The sequence below is a fragment of the Urocampus carinirostris genome, chromosome 13, assembly GCF_059441175.1.
Source record: "Urocampus carinirostris isolate Australia breed hairy pipefish chromosome 13, RoL_Ucar_1.0, whole genome shotgun sequence".
In the NCBI taxonomy this organism is placed as follows: Eukaryota; Metazoa; Chordata; class Actinopteri; order Syngnathiformes; family Syngnathidae; genus Urocampus; species Urocampus carinirostris.
The window spans coordinates 32268967-32296757 of record NC_142361.1 but is presented as its reverse complement, the minus strand read 5'-3'; the positions used below and the strand labels follow the sequence as shown (position 1 = coordinate 32296757).

Sequence of the window (27791 nt, the reverse complement as noted above, 5' to 3'; positions counted from 1 at the left end):
CTCACACTGTCTATCTCTCTCTTTCACTCTCCCTGTCTCTCTTTTCTTTTTCTTTGTTCCACTTTGTCTCTTTCCCTCTCTGTGTCTTTTTACCTTATTTTGCTCTCTCTTCCTTTTTTCATTTTCTCTCTTCTCTCCTTCTCTTGCTTTCTCCTTCTCTCTTTCTCTTCCTTTTTTCCTTTCTCTCTTTTCTGTCTCTCATTCTCTTGCTTTCCCCTCCTCTCTCTCGCCCCGTCTCTCTTTCTCTCCTGTCTTTCTTTCTTTCTATTTCTCTTTGGATTTCTTTCTTTCTCTCTCTTTCTTTACCCCCTCGCTCAATAACTCTTTTCTGTCTTTCTCACTCTCTCTTGCTTTACCCTTCTCTCTTTCTCCTCTTCTCTTTTTCTTTCTTTCTATTTCTCTTTGGATTTCTTTCTTTCTCTCTCTTTCTTTCCCCCCTCGCTCAATATCTCTCTTTTCTGTCTTTCTTGCTCTCTCTTGCTTTCCCCTTCTCTCTTTTTCTCTTTCTATTTCTCTTCGGATTTCTTTCTTTCTCTCTCTTCCTTTCCCCCCCTCGCTCAACATCTCTCTTTTCTGTCTTTCTCGCTCTCTCTTGCTTTCCCCTTCTCTCTTTCTCCCCTTCTCTTTTTCTCTCCTCCTCTCTTTCTTTCTATTTCTCTTTGGATTTCTTTCTTTTTCTCTCTTTATTTCCCCCCTTGCTCAATATCTCTCTTTTCTGTCCTTCTCGCTCTCTCTTGCTTTCCCTTTCTCTCTTTCTCCCCTTCTTTCTTTCTCTCCTCTCTTTCTTTCTTTCTATTTCTCTTTAGATTTCTTTCTTTCTGTCTCTTTCTTTCCCCCCCCTCGCTCAATATCTCTCTTTTCTGTCTTTCTCGCTCTCTCTTGCTTTCCCCTTCTCTCTTTCTACACTTCTCATTTTCTCTCCTCTTTTATCTCCTTCTCTCTTTCTCTGGATTTCTTTATTTCTCTCTGTCTTTTACCCCTCTCACTATTTCTCTTTTTATCTCTTTTGTTTCTTGTGTTCCCTCTTTCCTTGTCCCACAGTCTTTTTTTCTCTCTCTGTCTCTTTCTCTTATTTCTTTCTCTATGTTTTCTTTCTCCTCAATTGTTCTATCACGTGGCACGAGAGTTAAAATGAGTTTGATGCCCCTGGGATAAAAGATAAGGTCAGCCAGCGTTGATCGCTCCCAGCAGTACGCAACTTCTTGTTCTCGCTTGTACTGCATACCTCAATCCCACTTTTTTAGCCACAACATGTTGCACATTTTGTGCCAGCAATTTCTAATCCAAATAATTCTGATATCAAATAGATAAGGTTCTAAGTCAGAGAGAGTTTCTTCCCCAGAGCCATCACCAACCTAAACAAGCTCAAGACTGAAAAAATATTTTCTCTTGGTATGAAAAAAAAATGCAAATTCGTATTTCTTTATCGATATTTTTGCACAATGTTGGTGTACAAAAACGTCCTTGTAAATATCACCTATCTATCCTAATATCGTTTAATATTCTCTTCAGGGTTGGGTAGGGTTACTTTAACTGGATTACTTTCAATTACTTTTGGATTACTCCAAAACCAAATATGCTAATAAAAGACCAAAAAAAACTAAATATGAATAAAATTACTAAATTTTGTGCAGGCTTGGGGAGTAATGGAACGTCAAAAATGATGTTGACAAGCTGTTAGGATTTATTTTCATTTTGTGTTACTTTTGCCGGAGATCAAAGCCAGAAGAGAAAGCTTACCACGTGTTGTGAGTCATCATTTTATCCATATTTAGTTTCTTTTTTCTTTTATTAGCATATTTGGTATTGGAGTAATCCAAAAGTAATAAAAAGTAATCCAGTTAAATTAACCCTACCCAACCCTGATTCTCTTTTATCATTCTTTTGTCTTTTTTTACCTACATGTTTATTCTGGAGCGCCATGTTTAATCTCCCTGAAAACAATGTTCTAATCAATGACAATTAAGACAATTCCATTCAATTCTACCATGTACTGAATAGTAGCTGGGTCAGAATTAACATATCCTAACATTCAGTATGTTTGAAAGCAGGGAATTGTCACGGTTGCCATGGCACCCAATTGGCCCCGCCCGTGTGGCGCCAGCTGTAGCTTGTTGATACATTGGCTCTCTGTCAGTCCCCTCTGGTCGGTTTGTCTGCGAATCTCTGTTTTTACACGGCAAACCCTTTTTCGCCTGTGCCGTTCTTTTGCTCCTGTTTGTCTCCCGCTACGATCTATTTTGATCTCGACCACGTCTGCTCTCCTGTCCCGAATTACGACCTGTTTTGATCTCGACCACATCTGTTCTCCCGTCCCGAATAACGATCCGTTTTTTATCTCGACCACGTCTACTCTCCTGGCTTTCGACTTGTTTCCGATCCCAAACACGTTTTTGCCATTCTATCCCGGCTACTGACCCGTTTTTTTCTGTTCCTGACAATGCCATCGCTCGCCACGGAAGTCCCACTTCCGCGTTCAGAGCGACCTGCTTCCCGCGTCCAGCAATCCTCGGATCATTAGCGCAACCCTTTCCCTTTCTTCTAATAAAACTTGTGAGAGACGTTACGCGAGTGGGTCTTGTTTCCATTCTGGTCCTGACAAAAAATATGGAATATAAGAATAGTCTGATAAAGACGGTCCATCTGCGAATCTGTTTTTACACGGCAAGCCCTTTTTCGCTTGTCCCAATTTTTTTTGCTCCTGTTTGTCTCCCGATCTCTACGATCTGTTTTGATCTCGACCACGTCTGCTCTCCCGTCCCGAATTACGACCTGTTTTGATCTCGACCACGTCTGTTCTCCCGTCCCGAATAACCATCTGTTTTTGATCTCGATCACGTCTACTCTCCTCTCCTGGCTTTCGACTTGTTTACGTTTTTGCTCTTCTATCCCGGCTACTGACCCGTTTTTTTCCGTTCCCGACACCGCCATCGCTCGCCACGGGAGTCCTACTTCCGCGTTCAGAGCGACCTGCTTCCCGCATCCAGCAATCCCCGGATCGCGGGGGCAACCCTTTCCCTTTCTTCTGATAAAACTTGTGAGAAACGTTCAGTTCAGTTTCTGCTTGGGCTATTTCTCCTCTTTGTTGTGAAGGATTTTATACATTTGACTATAAAGGATTTTATATGATTGAATACAAGTTACATTTATTGAGTTAAATGCTGTAGTTATTTACTGACTGTGCCTTTATTCAATAAGCGGTGAAAGTTCAGAGCAGGCATAAGTGGTGGAAGATGTTGTTTACAGAACGGGACGTACTGCTGATAAGATAATCAGCACATCCAGACGGAGGCGTTGTTTTGAGAACAAGGCCCTGATGACGTAGAAACGCTCAGTGTTGTTTTGAGTATTCCAAACACCACGACGCTCTTCGACGAGATGGTGAAGCCCCGTGGGGGCTTCCTTGGCACGCCCATGGGAGGAGTCGGCACACCATTATGCGGGGAAAAGATAGCCAATAGGAGAAAGCTAAAGGTCTTGAGAAGAGGGCTTCCCAGAGACTAAAACGACACAAATTCGGCCGTACGATGAAGTGTGTGCATTATTCAGTAGTTGCTTAACCTATGTTGTCGATGTCGGGTCCAAACCAGGATTCCGAGTCCGCTTTGGAACCGGTAGCAAGCCTGAATAATTGAGTCAGGTTGACTGAGAAGCAACTGCTCCAAATCCCTTCATGTGAAAAAAACATGTGGAGTTCAGTACAGTCCCGGAAACACAAATATTGTAAACCGATGGGAATGAATGCATCGTCTTCTTACCGATTAAATAAGGTAGGCGTACTTCTTTGAGTTTCTTGACCAGGTGTCCAAGGAAGAACTGACTGCCAAAGTCTTCAGTTCGCACGAATGTTCCATACTTTTGAAATCCAACCTCGTAAGGAGTGAACTCGCACCATTCTGGGAAGCGGTATTATAAAGTAAACAGACATTATATCAAATCTTCAGCTGAACGGTGTATTATGTTAATGCTAACAACTAGTAGTGGGCCGTCTGAATCGTCCATCCATCCATTATCTGCACCGCTTATCCTCAGTAGGGTCGCGGGGGCGCTGGAGCCCATCCCAGCTATCTTCGGGCAGTAGGCAGGGGACACAGGGACAGACAATTCGCTCGCTCATTCACACCTAGGGACGATTTGGACTGGCCAATTGACCTGACATGCATGTTTTTGGAAGGTGGGAGGAAACGTGCAAACTCCACACAGGAGGTTCAATCTCATGACCTCAGAACTGTGCCGTGCACGCGCCAACCACTGCGCTGCCGTGCTGTCCATCTGAATCATATGATGTTAATTATATTTTGTCCATAAAAACTTCAATAATTCCTAATTATCTGTCAGCTTCCTTTCATTGCTTTCTCCCTGGTTGGAAAGTATCCAGATTGTGTGCTTTCATATTAAAGCATTTAACCAATCACATTTCAGTCACTACTTGTTGCCAGAGTCAGATATCTACCCGGAGGCCTTCACAATCAGTCTTGCTAGCCTTGAGGCATAATGTAAGTGTAGATAGACTTGTTGGTTTAGCCCACAGGTGTCAAACAGGCGGCCCGCGGGCCACATCAGGCCCGATAAGGGATTGAATCCGGCCCGCGAGACAACACTCAGAGAAGCGCAAGAGAAACAAGCTGCAGGTTGAAATATGTCAAAGCCACTGAACTTGTATTTATTTCTCTCTCTCTCTCTCTCTCTCTCTCTCTCTCTCTCTCTCTCTCTTTCTTTCTTTTTCACCCCTTTTCTCCCACTCTGTCTCTGTCTCTTTCACTCTCTGTGTCTCTTTTTCTCTTCCTTTGTTGCCCTTTGTTTCTTTCTCTCTCTGTGTCTTTTAACCTCTTTTGCTCTAACTTCCTTTTTTCCTTTTCTCTCTTTTCTCTTTCTCTCTTCCTACCCTTTGCGCTTTCTTTTATCTTTTCTCTCCTTCTGTCCTTTATTTCTCTTTGAATTTCTTTCTTTCCTTCCCTTTCTTTTCCCCCTCTCTCATGACTTTTTATCTTTTGTTTTTCACGCTCTCTCCCTCTCTCTCTTTTTCTTTCTTTGTCCTACCGTCTCTCCTTTTCCCTCCCTCTTTCTCTTATTTCTTCATCTCTCTTTTTCTTTCTCTTCAATCTACTAGTCCGGCCCCCGACAGAATGTTTGTTCTATCGTGTGGCCCCCGAGTTAAAATGAGTTTGACACCCCTGGTTTAGCCAATCCGATTTTGAGTTGCAGAGCCAGGGCCTTCTAGCTGGCCCTGGAAAATGTCAGCAGTTCCACAAATTATGATTGGCTAGTGCAGTGTTTTTCAACCTTTTTTGAGCCAGGGCACGTTTTTTACATTGGAAAAAATTTGCGGCACACCACTAACCAAAAATGTTATAAAATGACACTGAACAGTATGTTTAATTACAATATAACTCATAATACCCCCAGTTTTTTTCAGCACAGACACTTGACAATGACATAATATTTGCAGAAAATGATTCTTATATGTTTTAGAAAATTTTAAATTTTAAAGGGTGACATTGGATAATTTCTCACGGCACACCCGACGATCCCTCACAGCACACTAGTGTGCCGCGGCACAGTGGTTGAAAATCACTGGGATAGGGGGTAGTAACGTAAGGATCACATCGAAAACGTGAAGAAAAATATCAACGTGTCCGACAAACATTTTCTGGTTTAAGTCGAATAAAAACTTACGCAAAAAAGATAACAGAACAGGCTCGCTTTCAACCTTAGCTCGGATAGCGATTGGGAAGAACTTTCTGAAGGAACCGAAACGCACGGATAATCTGTGCAACAGAGTAATTTAAAGAAAGAAGGACGGATTTGGTGCACCAATAAAAAGGATTTTTGGTACTGCAGTAAATAATTTATAGCCATAAAATAGTTATTGAGGGTTGGATTGATAGCACTACTGAAGGCTTAGGTGTTCATTGCACAATACTGCCCACTACTGCTAACAACCAGTCAGTCAACCAGAGAACAAAACAAAGGCCTTTGTTCTGTACAATAATATAATAACACCATATATACCGTAAATTCCGGACATTAAACCGCTACTTTTTCCCCAAACTTTCAACCCTGCGGCTTATTCAGTGATGCGGCCAATTTATGTAATTTTTCTAACGGCGCTCGAGTACAAAAGGTAAGATTTAGACCGGTGGAATATATGCGCCGAGGAAGACTGCAACTTCACTAAAACTGGCCGCATGCGAAAGGCAACTTTTTCGCAAGTCTGCCAGTGGATCCTGAGGCAGCATCCACTTTAATCACCAACGGGTTCCGAAAAGCCGGTCTGCTGCGTGACGGAGAGGAGGGCACACCAGCGACAGTGACAGCGCGAGTGAGGCTGCGGGAGCGTGGGACGACGTCTATATGACACTGTTTCTTTCCGACACTGAGGAAGACGACTTTGATGGCTTCAGTTCTAAGGAGGAAGATGAGGACGGTTTACTGTGATTTTTACAAGTACGTTACGTTTTTTTTTTTAACAGACCTGTTTACTGTGTTGCGAGCGTGTTGCTAGCGTGTTGCTACCATTAACTGCCCGGATGAAAGTTATATTATTATTATTAAAGCTTTGAAAACTCTCTCGGTGTACCGTCTTTCTTTGTAAATATGTGTAACCGTGTATAATATGTATTTGCAACTGTATATTTTTGTAATGTATTTATTTGTATTTATTTTGGACACTTAATCTGATATGTTTTGGACGGGCGAATTAAAAAGAAGGGGCGTAACAAACGCGGGCTGACGGGAAGTGGGGACCGGTAAAGGTGAGTGTTTGTGGACACGGCGGACAATAGTGGATATATATTTTTCCCACCCTTACCTTTGGAAATATACACTTTTTTCTTTGGATTACTTTCAACAGGACCCGGACTCTGCCGGTCTGCATCAAACCTTAAGTACCGGTATCATTATCCGTTCATTTTGCCGGTTGTGATTTTCGGACTGTGTACTTTAATGAAGGATTTTCAGTTTCAATCGCGGGACTAAAAGTCGGGTTTGGGTTAATTTTGTGTTTGTGTTATATTTTTTAATGTGGGCGCATGCGGCTTATATACAGGTGCGGCCTGTGTAAGTACAAAATCGGTTTTCCTCTTAAAATGTGGTGGGTGCGGCTTATAATCAGGAGCGCTCTATAGTCCGTAATTTACGGTATACACACATACAGCACAGACTATTTACCAGCTTCGGAATCAAACCCGCTCTTCTCACTCATATTAACGGCAGTGTATATGGGGAGAGGATTTTGTCCTTCATTGATTGTCCTCTGCTGCTCAGAGAGAGTACTGGTCATTTTCTGCAAGTGTCAACACATATGACTTCCCTTTAGAGAGTACAAACATCATCTAAACAATATAATGACTAATTGTGCAACTACTTACCTTACCAAAAGCTATCTGTTCATAAATCAGGCCGGCCATATCAGTAAGTGACACTATGTGCCCTTGGTTTTCTTTATCCTCCATCTCTTGCCTATAATAGCCCATTTTTTCTGCTGAGAAAACACTGAGGAGGCTTTTACAGATTTCTTTGCGGATTTCAGCAATGGTTCCGTCAATGCCGTCTTTTGACCAATTTTGGTTTTGGAACAAAGCAGTCATAGCCCTGTTAACAATGGGGAAATAATACCATTATATGGACGAGCGTGGTGTCCATATTACAGATAAGTATTATAGAATAAACGTAAGTTTTTACCATTCTCTATAGTGTACAATATACTGTATTTTTTGGACTATAAGGCACACCTTAAAACCCAGAGTTGTCATGATTACCTAAATGGAGCCACCTGGGGTAATCATCTGACGCGCTGGAATGCGCTCCCTGATTGGTTTATGTTCCCTTTTTAAGCACGCTACGCGGAGACCTCTTCGTCTGAGGATACTTTTTACCCCGTTTGACTCGCCTGATTTTCCTGTGTCTTTTTGACTTGTTTACCTGATTCTGCCTGCCTCCGATCCGACCTGCTTCCGTTCCACGCTACGATCTTCTCTCCAGTCCCGGTAAACTCGACCTGCTTCCGTCCCACGCTACGATTGGCTACGTGTCCCGAAGTTGTCTTCACGGCGTTGCTGCTGACGTTCGACGGTCATCGCGTCTCCCGCTAACCCTGTACGCTTCCCCAAATAAAAGACTTGTAACGAACGCTCTGGGGTCTCCTGCTCTGTTCTGGTCCGCCCTGACAAGAGTTTGTTTGAATTTTGAAAGTGGGCCTTATTTACTGCAGAATATCGTGGATAAGATTGGAAATGCATACCGTAACGATGAGTGTGCGTTACTACCTGAGGTATTACTGTGTACATTATTGTATTTGAGTAATGTCTTTATCATTCGATAATCATCACTGATAATTGCAATACAATGATGTCACGGTTGCCCATTACCCCCAATTGGCCCCGCCCGTTTCGCGCCAGCTGCGGCTTGTTGACTGATTGGCTTCCCTCCTATTTAAGCTCAGTGCTCTCACTCACCCTTTATCAGTCCGTCAACGAACCTCTGCACCCGCAAGACATGTGTTTTGACTCTGTTCGGTATCCTGCTTGTGTATTCTGTCCGGTATCAATCCCGTCTGTCTCGTCCTGTCCGACACCTTGCTACAATCTCCGGTATCGGGTATCTTTCCCGGCTATCTCGTCTTGTTTGATATCAGTTTCCAGTCTCCAGTGTCTGGTATCGTTCCTGTCTATCTTGTCCTGTTTGATATCGGTCTCCAGTGTCTGGTATCGATCCCGTCTGTCTCGCCCTGTCTGATACCTTGCTACAAGCTCCAGTATCGGTTATCATCCCCGTCTATCTCGTCCTGTATGATACCGATCTCCAGTGTCTGGTATCGATCCCGTCTGTCTCGTCCTGTCTGATATCTGTCTCCGGTCTCCTGTATCTGATATCAATCCTGTCTGTCCCGTCCTGTCCAGTATCTACCCCATCTGTCCGGTATCTTCTCGTGTAACAGGTATCGATCTCGTCGGCCTCTGGCTTCCTGTTGTTCCACGCCAGACTTCTGCCTTACTTATTCTGCCCAGCGATTACCGAATCACTGGCGTTTGTGTTATTGTGCATGACTGCCCCATTCCCGTAAAATAACGCTTGTGTGAGAAACATTACACATCTGGGTCCTCCTCCTGTTCTGGTTCTGACAAATGTATGCAATGGAAATCGAACCCGGGTAATGGCGATGAGTGGGCCAAAACTTCACCAATAGACCAGGGAGCGGTAACCTATGGCTCGCAAACTACATATCAATCTTTTCATGAGTGGCTTGGAGATGAATTACACATTCAGAGCCGATTGAAGCACATTATAAGCCCAGACATGACTGAATGTCCCAGGGTTCAGTCTACAGTCAAGGTGTCAAACCAACAGACCCCCGTTTTAGCTGTAAGTTACTAAATAATCCTGTATATGGAAGCTCACTACGCAATGTATGTTCATTGTTGATACACTTTATACAGAAAAGCCACACAACAAACTTGACACACCCAGAAGCTCTAGCAAAGCACCCAGAGCAGTTTAATGGGATGAGCGGTAGGAATGGGCAGACCTATACACAGGACAGGACGCACGCACTCCTCCTCGCCCAGCGCTGTTTTCCGCTTAAGGTAAATACGTTAGTATCCCCATTTGCAGTATTTGGTGACATTTTAACAAAATGACTTTGCTCGCACCTTGTTTTGAAACCATTATTTAGCACAAAAATTACGTCAACATTCTTAAGCGGAAGGGGACAAATTTTAAGTGGTATATTGATATTGATATGGGAACACAGGCTCTGGCATTATTATTTTATGGGTTTTATCAAATCATCAAACATCACACAGTGAAATCAAATGTGCTGAAGTATTAGCTTTTGTCTCGATGGCGGTTTTGGCGGTTTTGCTGAATTTAGTCCTAAAATATTCCTAGTATTTTTGCATTTACGGTTCTTTGGGTAAAAAAGGTTCCTGGCCCTTGCACTACACCACCAATGGCACGGATGACAAATTAAAAGGCATTATCTCATTATTTCACTACTTATTTCACTCACTATTTTCACTCATGTGCCACAAACACTGATTTGCATAGCTCATTCTGTTCTGTATTCTAAAAGGTCTCTATATTTCTTCACCTGTGCATGAATAACATTGCGTATACAAACAAATTAAAGAGGTTATCGACGCACTGGCAAATAAGTGTAGGAACTGTTTCACCTAGCAGAATGCACTATGCAAATCAGTGTTTGTGGCACTGGGAGTTAATTAGAGAAATAATAAATAAACACTCATGATTAATCATAGCAATCTTATATGCCATAAGTAAATAATCTTACCTTGGACTCAATAGTTCCGTGTGCCTTAGAGTCCAGTAAATATACAGTACTTTATAATGACAAACACAATCAACTCACCAAGTTGATCCAGAAACTCCAGTTATATACGAGACAGAATCCAGTAGTTCAATTTCTTTTAGCCCCTTTAAACTGCCAAGCAAGCCTGTCATTGCTCTGGAACCTCCACCTGAACCCACCAACGCTATGGTTGGTACCTAAAGAACAAATACACATCGAAAAGGGAGTACTGTAACAAGTAACTAGTCCCTGTCGGTACTTCGGACACCATTGATGAAGGTGTTGAGCACCTGACTTGGTGATGGCAGAGAATCAAGGCCAAAAAGCTTTTGCAAATTCTGCCCCAAGACAAGCTTTCTTTTCTTCAAATACTCTTTTTCTTCTTCTGGAATGTCAACATTCAGACGCACCGCGATATCTTCGTTGATGCTGCAATTTTTCAAAGCAATTAGAACAGAGGAAGTCAACATTTGAATTTAAATGAATCCATGTGGAGTATATCCATCCATTATCAGCAACACTTATCCTCTGTAGGGTCGCGGGGGTGCTGGAGCCCATCCCAGCTATCTTCGGGCAGTGGGCAGGGGACACCCTAAACTGGTTGCTAGCCAGTCGCAGGGTACACAGGGACAGACAACTCACTCGCTCATTCACACCTAAGGACAATTTGGACCGGCCAATTAACCTAATGTGTCAGGACCAGAAGGGAAACCAGACCCAATTGCATTACATTTCTCACAAATTTTATTAAAGGAAAGAGGAAGGGCTGCGCCCACCATCCGGAGTTCGCTGGGCGCGGGAAGCAAGTCGCTCTTGTACTTGGATTGTGATCCGCACGTGGAAGTGGATCTTACGTAGTGAGCGATGGCGGTGTCAAGAACTGAAAAACAGGTCGATAGCCAGGACAGGAGAGCAAAAACGTGATCGGGGTCAGAAATGGGTTGTAAGCTGGGACGGGACAGCAGACAAGGTCGGGATCAAAAAACGGGTCAAAAGTCGAGACGGGAGAGCAGACGTGGTCAGAAAAAAACAGGTTGTAGCCGGAAACAGACGGGAGTAAAAACGGGACAGGTGGGAGTCAGGTTTGAAAAAAAAAAGCTTGCCTAGTACAGTATACACTGAGGTTCGCAGACAACAGACATTAGGGGACTGACAGGACAGGGTTCAAATAGTGACAGGGACCCAACCGAGACCCGCGGCGGTTGGTGCCAAATGAGCAGGCACAGGTGCTTACATCAGTTATCATGACAGACATGCATGTTTTTGAAATGTGGGAGGAAACCGGAGTGCCCGGAGGAAACCCAAACAAGTACGGGGAGAACATGCAAACTCTGCACAGGAAGGTTCGATCTCATGACCTCAGAACTGTGCCACACATACACTAACCACTGCCGTGCTGTCCTCTCTCTGGAGTACACTTCATTAAATATGCTTAACTCATTCATTGTCATCCATTATCACAGATTTTTTGAATTCCATACCGCGGTCAACATTTATGAATACATCAAATTTAAAAGCAGGCCAAATATGATCTATCACTCCTACTTTCTTGTAATCATTTGTTTAACAGAAAAAAATGATAACAAGAAGTAAAAATAAGCCATTTTTTCTCACTGGACGCTAACGAACTGTTGGCATCATATCTAAAATTTAGCAATCGTATAATCGAATAGGGAGCAGCATGGCGGCGCAGTGGTTAGCGTGTGTGCGGCACAGTTCTGAGTGAGATCGAACCTCCTGTGTGGAGTTTGCATGTTCTCACCGTGTCTGCGTGTGTTTCCTCCCACATTCCAAAAACATGCATGTCAGGTTAATCGGCTGGTCCAAATTGTCCCTAGGTGTGAATGAGCGAGTGAGTTGTCTGTCTCTATGTGCCCTGCAACTGGCTGGCAACCAGTTCAGGGTGTCCCCTGCCCACAGCCCGAAAGATAGCTGGGATGGGCTCCAGCACCCCCCGCGACCCTACTGAGGATAAGCGGTGCAGATGATGGATAAATGGATGGATAATCGAATGGTTGTTGAGCTAATAAAGGCAAATTTACGATACCTGGGACTGGTGCTCACCTGTTCTTACTCAAAGCATACTTCAACTTTACTCTTGAGAAAAAGCCAAGTCTACTTAAGTGTACTTATGATTATAAAACTTAGTATGAAAGAGTATACTCAATTTTATCAAGTCCTTTTTTGACAAACTAGGAAAGACAACAAGCGAGTTTTTATTTTAAAACAACATAGCAAAAATTCAAATGCTTACCATTCATGCGTCTCAACATTTAAGTCCACGGTGTCCTGAAGAAACAGAAATATCTTCATTGGACTCTCCATTTGAAGTGGTTTTTTTAATGTTGCACTTGGGAAATACATTTTAGTTCACTTTAAGTATTTCCAAAAAATCAGGTTATATGTCCTGCCAATATTTATTAAAAACTGCAATTTGTTTAATACTGGTAATTTGTTTTTTTTTACTATGTGTGAAGAAGCAATACCCACCTCAGGGGTTCGTCATTCAGATACATGCGATTATCAAATATGTTCAGTTTAAGGCAATCAATGGAAGGAATGGAAGATAATTGCATGAATTTTACATTTTGGAGGATTGTTTTTTGCTTTTAACCGAATAAAAAAAATTTAATCAGTAAAATGTACACAAAATGAACTAAATAATAGATTTAGAAAAGACATTCATTTTGTATATTCAACTGGCAGTGGCAAGGTTCTGGATTTGTTGCATTATTTTAATAAATGTGATAATTAGAACCCGCAGAAATTGACATGTTAATTTATACCAAAGCAATACGAAAACATGTTTGGAAATTTATAGAAAAATGATATTCTTTTCTCAATAAAGTAAAAAGATACAATGATACGAAACATTCATATCCCACATCATTAAGAATAGGAATATATACATATTTTTCAATGTGATTTAAATAATGAAAACACAATTTCATTTGTGGCAAAAAAGATATTGTTTGGTTGCTGGATAATCATCCCTGACAATTGCAATACAATGTATGCAATGGAAATCGAACCTGGGTCCTGGCGATGAGTGGGCCAAAACTTTACCACTAGACCAGGGAGAGTTAACCTATGGCTCGCAAGCTACATATCTTTTCATGAGTGCATAAGGCTTGGAGATGAAATGGAACCTGCACAATCATTTAATGTACTGTTACATTCAGAGCCGATAGACGAACGTGAGAAGCCGAGACATGACTGAATGTCCCGGGGTTCAGTCTACAGTCAAGGTGTCACACCAACAGACCCCGTTTTGGCTGTGAGTTATTAAATAATCCTGTATATGGAAGCTCTCTACGCAATCTATGTTCATTGTTGATACACTTTATACAGAAAAGCCACACAACAAATTTGACACACCCAGAAGCTCTAGCAAAGCACCTGGAGCAGTTTGATTGGATGAGCGGTAGGAATGGGCAGACCTATACACAGGACAGGATGCACGCACTCCTCCTCGCCCAGCGCTGTCTGCACTTAAGGTAAATATGTAATAGTATCCTCCTTTGCAGTATTTTGTGACATTTTAACAATATAACTTTGCTAGCACCTTGTTTTGAAACCATTATTTAGCACAAAAATGACGCCAACATTCTTAAGCGGGAGGGAGACAAATTTTAAGTGTTATATTGATATTGATATGGGACATAGGCTCTGGCATTATTGTTTCATAGGTTTTATCAAATCATCAAACATCACACAGTGAAATAAGATGTGCTGAAGTATTAGCTTTTGTCTGGGTGGCGGTTTTGTTGAATCCAGCCCTAGAACATATGTTGTGTCTCTCTCAAGAAAAAATTCGAAGGCTTTTTGCATTTACGGTTCTTTGGGTAAAAAAGGTTGCTAGAGTGTGCGCAACATATTTCGATGCGGACTTTATAATATTCTAGAATTGTAGTCCATAATCAGGGTTGGGTAGGGTTACTTTAACATGAAATGACTCAATTTTGTGCAGGCTTGGGGAGTAACGGAATACATGGAACGGCAAAAATGATGTTGGCAAGCTGTTTGGATTTATTTTCATTTTGTTTCCGTCGCATTTTATGTTCGTTTTGCCGGAGATCAAAGAGATCAAAGCCAGGAGAGAAAGCTTACCACGTGTTGTGAGTCATCATTTTATTCATATTTAGTTTATTTTGTCTTTTATTAGCATATTTGGTATTGGAGTAATCCAAAAGTAATTGAAAGTAACCCAGTTAAAGTAACCCTACCCAACCGTGTCCATAATCAAAACAACAAGGTTCGTTTCTGTGCGCGTACAATACCTGATCGATGACTAGCGAAACGTTGCTCGAGTGTTTTGGTGGTAGCGGCTGAAGCCTTGTAGAACTCGATGTGGTGGCATCGATTGAAGGCTGAAAAACATTGAAAAGGTATTTTTAGTACATTTCAAAAAATCTATATGTCTTTATCTATCTATTTATCTATCTTCCTACCTACCTACCTACCCTGGTCATATCCCTCGAGAGAGGTGACCAACAGCAAGACAAACACATACAAAAATAAAGAAAATAAAAAGGCAAGGCAGCAAGGCAAAAAATCTACAATCAAATAAAACTACAACAAAATCTAATGCAATACAAAATAAATACATGATGAGATAGTGTTCCTTCTAACAAAATGTGAGGACCTTAAAAACAAAAGCTCAGTGTACAAACAAACCAGACCCAAAGAGAAAACTTCATTGACGGAAACTCACTGAAACGCCAAGTTCAGTCTCCAAGTCTCTGTTGATGTAGTAACGCAACTTGGTGATTTCCTTAGCCACTAAAGTTTGATTTTCAGGACATGCACCCTGAAGCTTTATCACCTTACCCAGAGAATCTACAAAAAAGGAAGTAGGAAAAAAAGCACTTGAACCATTTCTAACCTCCAGCAATCTAAATATATTGATATTGGTTATCACCATTGTCAACAGCAGGAATTGGCAATAGTAAATCAATATAACACACTCATATACAATATATATAGAGCATTTTTTAAATTCTGTTTTTATAAAATACAATACCAGCTTTGTTCAGTAGCTTGTCAACGTCAACATCCAAAACAGAGAATGGCGCAGCCTGAAAAGACATACTGCCATTATTTTGGAATAGGCACATGCAAGTCTAGTACCTACAGTCTACTATTTACAGTAAATATGATGGAACATATTACATCATATCCATCCATGCATCTGCAAAAATACAGAACGAAAGAAAATGTCATCAATGCACTTGGCTCTTACCAGGAGAATGCCATTACTGAGATATTCACAAGATGGTTCTTCACTAAAAAGAAGAAAAAAAGGGTCATTGCTGCTGTGTGTAAAAATGTGATTAAAAAATGAAATCGAATTACCTGTGGAACATCTCGAACTGTATTAAAATATGGTCTGTAGTCTGGGAGGGGAAAAAAAGCATAAAATATAATAAATTTTTGTCTAGGATACTTCATATATCTGAACTTGTCGGTTAGAAACCCACTCTGAACTGTACTTTTTCCAATGCATCTGTGGGCATTGGAGTATCTAATCTGCTAATACACTTTCTTGAAACTACCAGAATTGCAACCAAAAATTTTGTCTTAGCATGGCCAAAACAATGTCATCACAGCTCATTGGTGTACAAATTATATTTTACAATTCCTAATACTCAAATTAAGTCACGTTCAGTATACACAATATGAATGTGATAGGAATTTAGACTTATATTTTACTTCTTACAATTCAAATTTCTTTAGATTAATGGTTCTCAACTGGTCTGCCTTCAGAACACCTGGGAGACACACCAAACATGTGGAAGAGGGTTCGCTGGTCGATGAGACCAAAATCGAACTTTTTGGCAACAATGCAAGACGTTATGTTTGGCGTAAAAGCAGCACAGCTCATCACCCTCGACACACCATCCCAACTGTCAAACATGGTGGTGGCAGCATCATGATTTGAGCCTGCTTTTCTTCAGCAGGGGCAGGGAAGATGGTTAAAATTGATGGGAAGATGGATGGAGCCAAATTCTGGAAGAAAACCTGATGGGGTCCGCCAAAGACCTGAGACTGGGACGGAGATTTGTCTTCCAACATGACAATGATCCAAAACATAAAGCAACAGCTACAATGGAAGTCCAGACCTCAATCCAATTGACAATCTGTGGAAAGAACTGAAAACTGCTGTTCACAAACGCTTTCCATTCACCCTCACTGAGCATGACATGTTTTGCAAGGAGGAATGGGCAAATATATCAGTTTCTCGATGTGCGAAACTGGATAGAGCCAAATACAGGACTATTCTGGAAGAAAACCTGATGGATTCGGCAAAAGACTTGAGACTGGGACGGAGATTTGTCTTCCAACAAGACAATGATCCAAAACATAAAACTACAATGGAATGGTTCACCAAAAAACTTATCAAGGTTTCAGTCACTGAGCTTGAGCTGTTATGCAAGGAGGAATGGGCAAAAATATCAGTTTCTCGATGTGCAAAACTTATAGAGACATACCCCAAGCGACTTGCATCTGTAATCGCAGCAAAAGGTGGCGCTTCAAAGTATTAACTCAATGGGGCTGAATAATTTTGCACACCCACTTTTGCATTTTTTATTTGTTAAAAAAAGTTTAAAATATCCAATAACGTGTGTTCCACTTCATGATTGTGTCCCACTTATTGTTGATGCTTTACAAGAAATTAGTTTTATATATTGATGTTTGAAGTCTAAAATGTGGCAAAAGGTCACAAAGTTCAAGGGGGGCAAATAGTTTCGCAAGCCTCTGTATATGCCAAGTATATGCCAGGTATATGCCAAGTATCTCTCTCTCTCTCTCTCTCTCTCTCTCTCATATAAGACTACATCAAACATCAGCGACCCCCTGAAACTGCCACTTACTAAAGGAAATTTAAAATATTAATGAAGCATGTATCTCAACATCATTAATTATATAGGTATGAAGATTATTATACAGGTAAAAAGCTACAAATATAAAAAAAATTAAACATTTACTGTACTTCCCCTTATCGCCAATTTTCTTGGGACAAATTATTATGGGCAGAACAAGGAAATAAAACCAACAAAATCAGAATGAAATGAGACGTTGTCCCAAACGCACTGATTGACTGAACAGGAAGAGATCGAGTAGGAGATCATCGTCATTTACCATTAAGTGTACTTGAACTTCCACTTTTACTTCTTTTTAGCATCATTCGGCCTAGGCAAAGGCCGAGCCACCAGATGAGAAAACTTTAGATGATTTACTTTCATTTACCACTGTTTTAACACAGTTAGATTATTGTTAAAATAAATTGATTACAACTGTCTGTCTTTCTTCCGACATTGAGCAGCATTTTGCAGCTTTGAGCATTCCTACACAATTTTGTGACTGGTTCATCGCTGGTGGGACATGTCCCAAGCTTTGTTCTGATCATGTAAATTACGAACTTGGTTTGAACAGACACTGCAATTCTTGTCCAATGATAAATGGACTGCAATTATAGAGCACTGGATCTCCAAAACGCTTTACAATGCACTATAAACCTTACCCATTCACACACACGCTCACACACTGATAGCAGAGTCAGCCATGCTAGGTGACTACCTGCTTATCTGGGGCATTAGAGACTCAGTGTCTTGCCCAAGGAGACTTTGACATTGGACAAGGAATTGAACCTACCTCCCAAGACAACTGCTCTACTTCCTGAGATACAGCAGTTCCGCAAGTATTTCAGATGTATTTTCGCTTTTACTGGACACTCAAAGGTGCTTTACATAGAGTACATTACACATCCATTCACATTCTGCAGTGTTTGAAATAACGTGTGCATCTTTTAGGTCGGGCGTACAACTTACAAGACTTCTCCGCCCGGGTGGCCGACAACTTTTTCAAGGAAAAAAGCAACAACAAAAAAAAAATGCAAAAGATTTATTTTCAAATCAAACGCTTGCTTTATTCCGATTTCGAAATCTTCGTTCGGTTTGGAAATTTCAGTATTTCGGTTAGTTTTGCAATTTGCATACTCGGCAGCCAATCAGAAGACATCGAGTAACTTCCGGACTTTCCCGAATGTTATAAGGTCGCATATTTGCATATCATTTTCCAAATTTGTTAAGGATATGTCAGAGTGTGCAGTTTCCTTATGCGTGAGAATATAAGCTGGACATTGTGGTTCAGCCTTTAAGCATATTTATTCCTCAACAGCAAGCAAAACAAGAACACGGCTCCATTCAATACAACATGGCAATCAACAATTAACAAAACGAAAAATGGTGCGTGCGTAATGACGTCACACAATGGAGAACGTTTTACCGCAATATCACGAGTAAGAGTGCTATTAAATTGACAAATCTTAACAAAATTAGACGCATAGAGAACACAAGAACAATGGATAAGTGGTTAGGAGTCAATCCAAAACCTCAGCCCAAGAAGTAAGATTCAAAAGAAGTTGGCAAAATGTATGATGCCACAAAATGTAAACGTACATTAAAACCATCCTGGAAAGAGGAGTTCACGTGGCTTGTAGCAAAAAATGAATGAAGATGAGTAAATACAGGTACATACTGATGGCAGATGGATGCAATGAATGTTATAAGTAGATTTATAATAAACTTAATTTTAAAGTGTTGTTCTGTTATATATTCTGATGATCAATCCTTAATACTTTGCACTAATGGGTTTTTTCGTGATGAGTCGTCTTATTGTGTTTCAAGTTGTGAAAAATGGGGCAGGCAACTTTATGGCGTGGCAGGCAACTTTTCAGAGTTTTCTGCTTGGTTGTCCGGCAACTTTTTGTCACGGGTTTCAGACACGGCATTCTGTTAAAGACAACTGCGACAAAAACAAACGTTTTCTAGGTTAATGTTTACCTGTGGATGCAAGGTGAATGCCATGGTTTCTTTCTTCCCCAGTGTGAGGGTGCTGAGGTCAAATAGAATAGTTGAGATGAGATCATCTGATGAAAGCGGGTCTTCGTCATGCAACTTGATCTCTAAAATATTCTGAGGGGAGGGACATGGGAAAATTCTGTATTCCTCAGTCTGCTAAGATTTTAATGATCTGTATCGTTTAACATTATGATTTACAATTCTACAGCAACTTTCATCTGAGACATCCGATTTCGTGCACCTACTTTCAGATGGGTAGGTACCCTGAAGGTGAAGCTTTCATTCCATTCCGGATTGTAGTTATTGGCCACGGTTTTGGTGACGAATTTACTCGCGGTTGCAGTCGGAAGACGGAGGGTCACATAGTAGTCTGGGGCTGTGACTGGACAAATGGACAAAATCGGGAGAACGATTGTTGTTGCAGAGTAAACAAATCTCCATTCTGTAGTTTGCAATGGTCTGTGGTCTGTGCAGCCCTTTGAGATGCTTTGTGATTAAGGGCATCACAAATAAACATGACTTGACTTGACTTGAAGAAACGAAGAAGAAATTAATTTGACAAAGGCAACGTTGTACTTACGATAATCGTTGGCAGACTGGGTCTTAGCTTTAAGGATGGTAACGTTTAATTTACAATAGGAAACCACTTCTTTCTGTTAAACAGAGAAATATGGCATTAAATATATAACAATCTCACACTTTAGATAATACATTTAAGAACTACGACACAACCAGTTCAGGGTGTCCCCTGCCCACTGCCCGACGATGGCTGGGATGGGCTACAGCAACCCCGCGACCCTACTGAGAATGAGCGGTGCAGATAATGGATGGATGGATATCTACAATTATATCCATCCATCATCTGCACCGCTTATCCTCAGTAGGGTCACAGGGGTGCTGGAGCCCATTCCTGCCGTCTTTGGGCAGTGGGCAGGGGACACCCTGAACTGGTTGCCAGCCAGTCGCAGGCCACACAGGAACAGAAAACTATTCACTAGCTCATTCACACCTAGGGACAATTTGAAACAGCCAATCAACCTTACATGCATGTTTTTGGAATGAGGCAGGAAATCGGAGTGCCCAGAAGAAACCCACGTAAGCACGGGGAGAACATGCAAACTCCGCACAGGAGGGTTTTATCCCATGACCTCAAAAATGTGTCACATATACGCTAACCACTGCCATGCTGTCCTCTATCTGGGGTACACTTCATTAAATATGCTTAACTCATTCATTTCCATCCATCCATTATCTGCACCGCTTATCCTCAGTAGGGTCGCGGGGGTGCTGGAGCCCATCCCAGCTATCTTCGGGCAGTGGGCAGGGGACACCCTGAACTGGTTGCCACCCAGTCACAGGGCACACAGAGACAGACAATTCACTCGCTCATTCACACCTAGGGACAATTTGAACCGGCCAATCACCCTCAAATTGCATGTTTTTGGAATGTGGGATGAAACCGGAGAAAATCCAGACAGGCACGGGGAGAACGTGCAAAATCCGCACGGGGAGGCTGCGGTAGCTGGACTTGAACCCTGAACCTCCGCACCATGGGGCTGCGCACTAACCACCCAGCCGCCGTGCCGCACCCCCACAAATCTATGTTATATATGCAAATCTTTATGTATTTTGGCTTTTTTGTTGTTGTTTATTTTTTGAGTTAGCCACTACACTACTACGATTAACCAATTAGTGAGAACCTCAGCCAGTTTGACCCCTCATATGAATACAATTTGTTGTGACAAAATACATGGCTAAATACACAAAAAACACACGAAGAAGATACTAAATAGCTTGAAACAATTTTTATAATTTCATGAGAGTGCATGTGTGAGTCCCTTACCCCAAGTTGACGCATTGTAGTTGGACTGAGGGTTTTCACAACACTGAAGAAAGAAAAAGCATTACATCATTCCCTTTCGGCGATAATCATATTTAAAACTCAAAATTCCAAAAATATTCGAAAATACAATAGTTACCTCTCATAAAGATCAAAGGCAATCCAAAGTTTACCCTGATGACAAAATAGTTGGAATTAGAATCAGAATTAATGTTTGGATTTATTTTCATTTTGTTTCTGTCGCATTTTATTTTAGTTTTGGAGGAGATCGAAGAGATCAAAGCCAGGAGAGAAAGCTTACCACGTGTTGTGAGTCATCATTTTATTCATATTTAGTTTCTTTTGTCTTTTATTAGCATATTTGGTATTGGAGTAATCCAAAAGTAATTGAAAGTAATCAAGTTAAAGTAAACCTACCCAACCCTGCCCACATCTAAATCCTCAGTGTATTTACATGTCAAAATCTACCTTATGAGTATACATATTTACATTGGCTCTGTGGAAACACAGCCTCTTTATTCTCATCATCGCCATCACTTATTTTACCATCATCATTATCATATTGCTATTTTCATGCATTTTCAGCATATTGTATAATTAGAACATCTATTAAAATAGTTCTCTTGGGTGCTCATGGTGAAACTGACTGCTATGTGATGTGTGCTGTGCGGCATACAAGTATCTTTGGACCTGCTACCTTAAGGGGGCCGACCTCAGGCAGCAGGACCATGTTCTTGAGTGTCCTAAACCATGCATTATAAAGACAAGGTACGGGAGCTCGAGCCAGATGCCTCCGGCATCAAGCTCCTAATTGTCTGCCCTAACTATGAGATGTGCAGATGTGTCTGTTTTGAGTTCATTTTAAGATGTACCTGTATATCTGTGTGATTGTATCCCCATTGATTTAGTTTTCACCATCATCACCCACATATTTGTTCACCTCATAGTTTTTGGTTTATGAATATAAGTCCAGATTGTGATGGGTTTGCATAATATGATGGTGACAGTTATACAAGAACAATTTTCAACAAGTGATGAGATATAGTGCATCATAAAAATCGTGCAATGAATGACAGTGCAATAATATTTAGCAGCAACAACAAATCCTAAATAAGGGAAGTAAATGTCTCAAGGTTTATTGTACAATTTTAAGGGGATAACAAAATCTTATCAAGAGTGTATTTTGTTTCATTTTCCATCACTGTACAAAAAAAGCTATATGCTGTACCTGGGGCTGGATGACAAATTCCTTGATTTCCTTCATCCCCATTTTTAGAGTGCTGGTGTCAAACATGATCATTTGAATCACTTCATCATACATGGTGTCCGCATCGTACAGAATTATTTGTAGAGTAGCCTGTGAATGGGAACGTAGTACAATAATGAAAGTTGAAGTATAAAGACATTGTCATAGTTGGATTTTGTGTTTTCAATTGATCAGAAAATCATTTGATGTTTATTTGAACATTTGTTTTGATTCTGGAATGAAGAAAGTGTATTGATTTTGACTATTGAGAACCTGCAAAGATCGCTTGGGACACCAGGGTTGGGCTATTTTGACAATTATAGAGATCTTGTGCATTGTTTCTTCATTGTCACGATATGACCATTTTGTTGAGACTGGGAGGTCGGTGGTTCGCGCCCCGGCCGAGTCATTCCTAAGACTTAAAAAGTGGTCGGCGGCGCCCTCTGTTGGCTGCGGCTGCATCGGCTCGCTACAACGGGTCAGGTGCAATCGACATTTCGTTCTGTGTACATTGTTACACAGAATGACAATACAAGGAAATTATTATATTATTATTATTATTATTGTTGTTCTTTGAATGCCACACTTTCTGGAACTTAAGAGATTTTAATAAAAGAAAGGGCTCGGAGGAGGACCTTTATCACCAGTTGGTTGTTGCAAATAGAGGATATGTATGGTCCACTTCTGTTCTCTTTGCTAGCTTAAGCTCATTGTTATCTTCTATCCTTTTTGTGACTGTCTACTAAACTATAAGACTATTAGCCCTTTGTATGCACATGCACCAAAGAGCTGAACTGACCTCCATTGCAAAACAGAAAAATGGCATTTTTGTCTACAATTTTGTGTATCTTAGCGTGTTAGTCATGTTGTGTTTCTGTAATGCAGTGGTTAGCACATCCGACTAACACACGAAAGGTCCCCGATAGCCTCGCTGGTGGTGATACGAGGGAGAGTGAGGATTTGAAATGAGTCAGCGGACCAACATCTGGACCTGAAGCATGTCAATGCCTGCATCGACCAGCTGGCAGAGATGTAAAGGATTTTATACATTTTGACTATAAAGGATTTCATACGATTGACTCAGTTTAATGCAAGATTTTCACCGAGTGGGCTTTAGTTCAATGACAGGGAATGCTGTTCGAAATGCATCATATTTTGTCTAGTTCTGTTGATAACAGGACGCGTGAGTGTGCTGACACAGAATGTTCCAGACATCTAGGCGCTCGTGGATGAGATTGTGAAGCCCCACATTGGGCTTCCTTGGCACGCCCATGGGAGGAGCCGGCACACCATCTTGCGGGGAGACGTGGGCCAATAAGAAAAAGGATTTCAGAAGAAGGCCAAACCACAACCTCCATCCAGACTTCCTCCGCCACTTACGTCCAAACCGGTCACTTCGGCAGTCTTCGATGGAATACACTTAGTTAAATTGTTAGAGAAAATAAATCTGCCCCGGGTGAAAATGTCAGCTTTCCTGTTCATTTTTCCCTCAAAAAACGAGCGCGCATAAATTGTTGGGTGAGTGTAGGTTGTGTTTGGTTAATGGAGTCAGATAACTAATTCGAACTATTTGGTAAAATATACGTTTTGATATTTATTTCCAACAGATGGGAAGCTGCGTTGTTGCTGTTATGTACTTTTCGGACGATTTTACAGGCTTGAGGCGTCGTTGCTGTCATGCACTTCCTGGACAAATTTCAACATATTATCTATTGATTTCTTTTATTGATCTTCACTATGTTTTGTGTACCCAATGCTAAATCTATTGCAGCCTGGTCATCCTGGAAGGGAGATTATCACTTGTGAGGCCTCTTCTCAAGGTTTATTTTTTCCTCATGCTGAGGTTTTGAGTTTTTCCTTGCCTGCATGTTGGTTTAAGATCAGGTTATTGTAATCCTATGCAGTCCTTAGAGACATCTTATGATTGAGGGTTATACAAATAAATGTGACTTGACTTGAAACTGAAAGATTTTATACATTTTACTATAAAGGATTTTATACGATTAAATGAAATGAAATGATCTGCATTTATATAGCGCTTTTCAGGTCAATGACTTCCCAAAGCGCTTTACAATGTGCTCCACATTTCCCAATAGCGGCCTTTGCAGCCATGTAAGGCGCTAACCTGCTTATTGGGGGTTCAGTGTCTTACCCAAGGACACTTCGACATGTAACACAGACGAGCCGGAATTCGAACTGGGATCCCTTGATCCCAAGACGAGCGCTCTACCTCCTGAGCTACTGCCACTCAAATACAAGTTACATTTATCGAGTGCAATGAAAATTTTCACCGGGTAGGCTGAAGTCCAATGACAGGTCACGCTGATCCAAATGCGGAATGTTTTGGCTGGGGAATTTTGATAACAGGACCCTGACGAAGGATGTCAGGCATTGTTTTGATAAGCTCTCTGCTGTTATGAGTTTTTCAGACATCGAGGCGAGGAGGTGGACCCCACGGGGGGGTTTTCCTGGCACACCATGGGAGGAGCCGGCAAACTAGCTGGCAGAGGGACGTGGGTCGAGAGAGAAGATCGAGAGAGGAGGCTTGACGGAGACTCGAGCAACACTAATTCGGCTAATTTGATGAAGTTCACTTAGCTAAATCATTTAAGAAATTAAATCTGCCCTCGTGTGAAAATGTCGGCTATTCTTGTCCATCTTTTCCCATCAAGAGACGAGCGCGCATGGTTAGATGAATGCAAGTTGTGTTTGGTTAATAATGGAGTCAGATAACTAATTCGAACAATTTGGTAAACGGTACATTTTCAATATTTAATTCCCAGCAAGACCGAGGTGACACATTTGTTGCCCTAGAGAGGGATAGGTGGCACCAGGCTGTACTTGCCCAAGACACAACACAGGAAATGGTTTCCCTACGACCCCATTGGTTAAGGGATACACCGACCCACTCATGTTCAACTTGCTCTATACTGTTACCCATTAGCCTGCACATTGACATGTCCCAGCTTGTTTTTGTATTTCTCCCAAGGTATGGCATGTGTTTGGTTTCAGTGCAGGTCCACACACAACTAAATCTAAGTGAATATGAAGCAAATGGTTTGTTTCTATGTTCCATTTTAAGAACAGCTAACATTTTTGTATAAATTAACGCTTAGGTGAATAAATACATGAAAAACTATGTGGAGACTGACCAATAATGTGAAATTGTGAAAATAGAGTCTACATAGCAATGACATGCAGATTAAACAAATCATATCGGTTGAGAATCATTCAAATCTAAATAACTCCAAGATAGAGATTTCAATAATTTAGAATATAGAAAAATACCTGTAAACTGCTGTGAAGCTTAAAATCAAATGTTTGGTTCCATTCTGGGTTTTTACTGTTGTTCACAGTCTTTGTCTTATAAACAATTGCAGGTGGGAAAGTCAGTGTCACGTAGCAATCGCTCTCTGAATCTGAAATGGAGCACATAGATGCCTTTTCAGGTCGGTTTTATGTTTAAAGCATTGTAAAGACACTCTAATAGAGAAAAGAATATTCAGAATACCGTAAATTCCGGACTATAAGCAGCTACTTTTTTCCCAAACGTTCAACCCTGCGGCTTATTCAGTGATGCGGCCAATTTATGTAATTTTTCCAACAGCCGCCAGCGGCGCTCGAGTACAAATGGTAAGATTTAGACCGGTGAAATATGTGTGCAGAGGAAGACTGCAAAAACATACCCTCATCATGCAAATTGCAAAAAGAAAGGCACATGACGCAGCTTTCAAGCTAAGTGCAATCGAGCAGTCCGATGAAGAAGGAAAGAGAGCTACTGAACGTAAATTTTACTTTGCGAGCGTGTTGCTAGCGTGTTTATAAATAAGGGAGCGTGGGACGACGTCTATATGACAATGTCTCTTTCCCCTACTGGGGAAGACGACTTCGAAGACGTGGTTATAAAGAGGAAGATGAGGACGAATTACCGTGATTTCTACAAGTGCGATATGTTTTCCTAACAGACCCGTTTACTGTGTTGCGAGCGTGTTGTTAGTAGCGTTTTGCTACCCTTCACAGGCACGGTTTGGGATGAAAGTTATAATATTATTATTAAAGCTTTAAAAACTCTCCCGGTGTATCGTCTTTCTTTGTAAATATGTGTAAAAATGTGTAATATGTATTTGCAACTGTATATTTTTGTAATGTATTTATTTTAGAAACTTATTCTGATATGTTTTGCTTGAGCAAATGAGAAAGAAGGGGCGGGGCAAACGCGGGCTGACGGGAAGTGGAGTAAAGGTGAGACGTGTTTGTGGACGCGGCCGACAATAGTGGATATATATTTTTCCCACGCTTACCTTTAGAAATATACACTTTTTTCCTTGGATTACTTTCAACGGGCACCCGGACTCTGCAGGTCTGCATCAAACCTTAAGTACCGGTATCATTTTCTATTCATTTTGCCAGCTGTGTTTAAGGACTGTGCCGGGTATGGGTTAATTTTGTGTTTGTGTTGCATTTTTTTCAATGTGGGCGCATGCGGCTAATATACAGGTGCGGCTTGTGTATGTACAAAATCGGTTTACCTCCCGAAATGTGGTGGGTGAGGCTTATAATCAGGTGCGCTCTATAGTCCGGAATTTACGGTAATATGATATTGTCACATACAATAGTCCATTGAGCGAATGTTTTCTGCCCTCAGTATGGTGACACTCAGTGTCCGGGAGGAGACGGACCTATTCTGTATAAACATGCCAGACAAAAATGGGAATGATCATCAATTCTTGTTAAAAAAACTCAGAGTAAAGGCATGCGCTTTCCAGAATTGATTCCTCACAGGAGAAAAAAGTAACAGTTATCTGATTTTCATTCAAAAAATAAAACAAGGGTGTTGAATTGCCAAAGAAAAGTCAACATAAAAGCCACAACATTACATTTTACCATAACGAGAAGAACAAAATGTCAAAGTAGCATGGCTAAATCAACTTACCATTGCTGTGAGGAATCTTGCGGCTCACTGCAACCGATTGTAAATGTCTCCACAGAAGCTGCACATGGTTTTTAAATGAGTGATGATGCAAATGACGCAGGAAGGAGCGGGCGCCTCGATGAGGGAGTTTCGGATGGTTGGCCATCTGACAGTCGAATGCTTCCCTACAGCAAAACATTGCATTCCTGTGCAATGACAGAATCAGTGTTAGGTGAGGTCTTATTCGAGGTTTCGACTGTTGGAAATTAACTACAGATGATACAAAGTTGTGTTTGGATCATATCATAAACTCGAAAAAAATTTAATAAGAGGAAAAAAAGGCACTCCCATTGAACAGTTGCACAATCTTTCTGCATTTTATATTTTGAAATACTTCTTTAGCATTTATGTTAACTCTCTAGCAGACTACTTACATGATGTTGAAAGAATAAGCTTTTTTTTTGTTTGCATGTTTGTTTTTCTTTCCGGGTCATGAAACAATAAGTCAGTCAAAATGGTGTTATTACAGAATATTCTGGGCATAAATGAGATAGAGGCAATGGCTGCAGGATTTCACAAAAGCAAAGACTGCGGTGGGTACAAAATGCCGCAGCGAGGTT

General features: G+C 41.1%; 1 protein-coding gene across 2 annotated transcripts in view; it reads right to left on the bottom strand.

Annotated features, from left to right (window-relative positions):
• Window positions 1–27368, bottom strand: part of LOC148354354 (cytosolic phospholipase A2 beta-like) — a 38036-nt gene extending 10668 nt beyond the window's left edge. Inside the window, exons 1-21 of one of the 2 annotated variants that reach the window (XM_088351745.1) lie at window positions 27193–27368; window positions 26871–26943; window positions 25548–25678; window positions 22242–22370; window positions 21153–21187; window positions 21017–21059; window positions 19754–19826; window positions 19419–19555; window positions 19156–19287; window positions 15665–15705; window positions 15552–15594; window positions 15333–15387; window positions 15024–15148; window positions 14590–14679; window positions 12564–12598; window positions 10600–10738; window positions 10370–10506; window positions 7371–7593; window positions 7171–7285; window positions 3759–3896; window positions 3562–3669 (exon numbers count right to left, since the gene is read on the bottom strand). In XM_088351745.1, the coding sequence (XP_088207871.1) occupies window positions 3562–3669; window positions 3759–3896; window positions 7171–7285; window positions 7371–7593; window positions 10370–10506; window positions 10600–10738; window positions 12564–12598; window positions 14590–14679; window positions 15024–15148; window positions 15333–15387; window positions 15552–15594; window positions 15665–15705; window positions 19156–19287; window positions 19419–19555; window positions 19754–19826; window positions 21017–21059; window positions 21153–21187; window positions 22242–22370; window positions 25548–25678; window positions 26871–26943; window positions 27193–27195 (2005 nt within the window). In that variant the 5' untranslated portion in view covers window positions 27196–27368. The remainder of the gene's footprint in view (window positions 1–3561; window positions 3670–3758; window positions 3897–7170; window positions 7286–7370; window positions 7594–10369; window positions 10507–10599; window positions 10739–12563; window positions 12599–14589; window positions 14680–15023; window positions 15149–15332; window positions 15388–15551; window positions 15595–15664; window positions 15706–19155; window positions 19288–19418; window positions 19556–19753; window positions 19827–21016; window positions 21060–21152; window positions 21188–22241; window positions 22371–25547; window positions 25679–26870; window positions 26944–27192) is intronic. The other variant, XM_088351744.1, reaches the window with a different exon arrangement.
• Window positions 27369–27791: the final 423 nt, after the last annotated feature.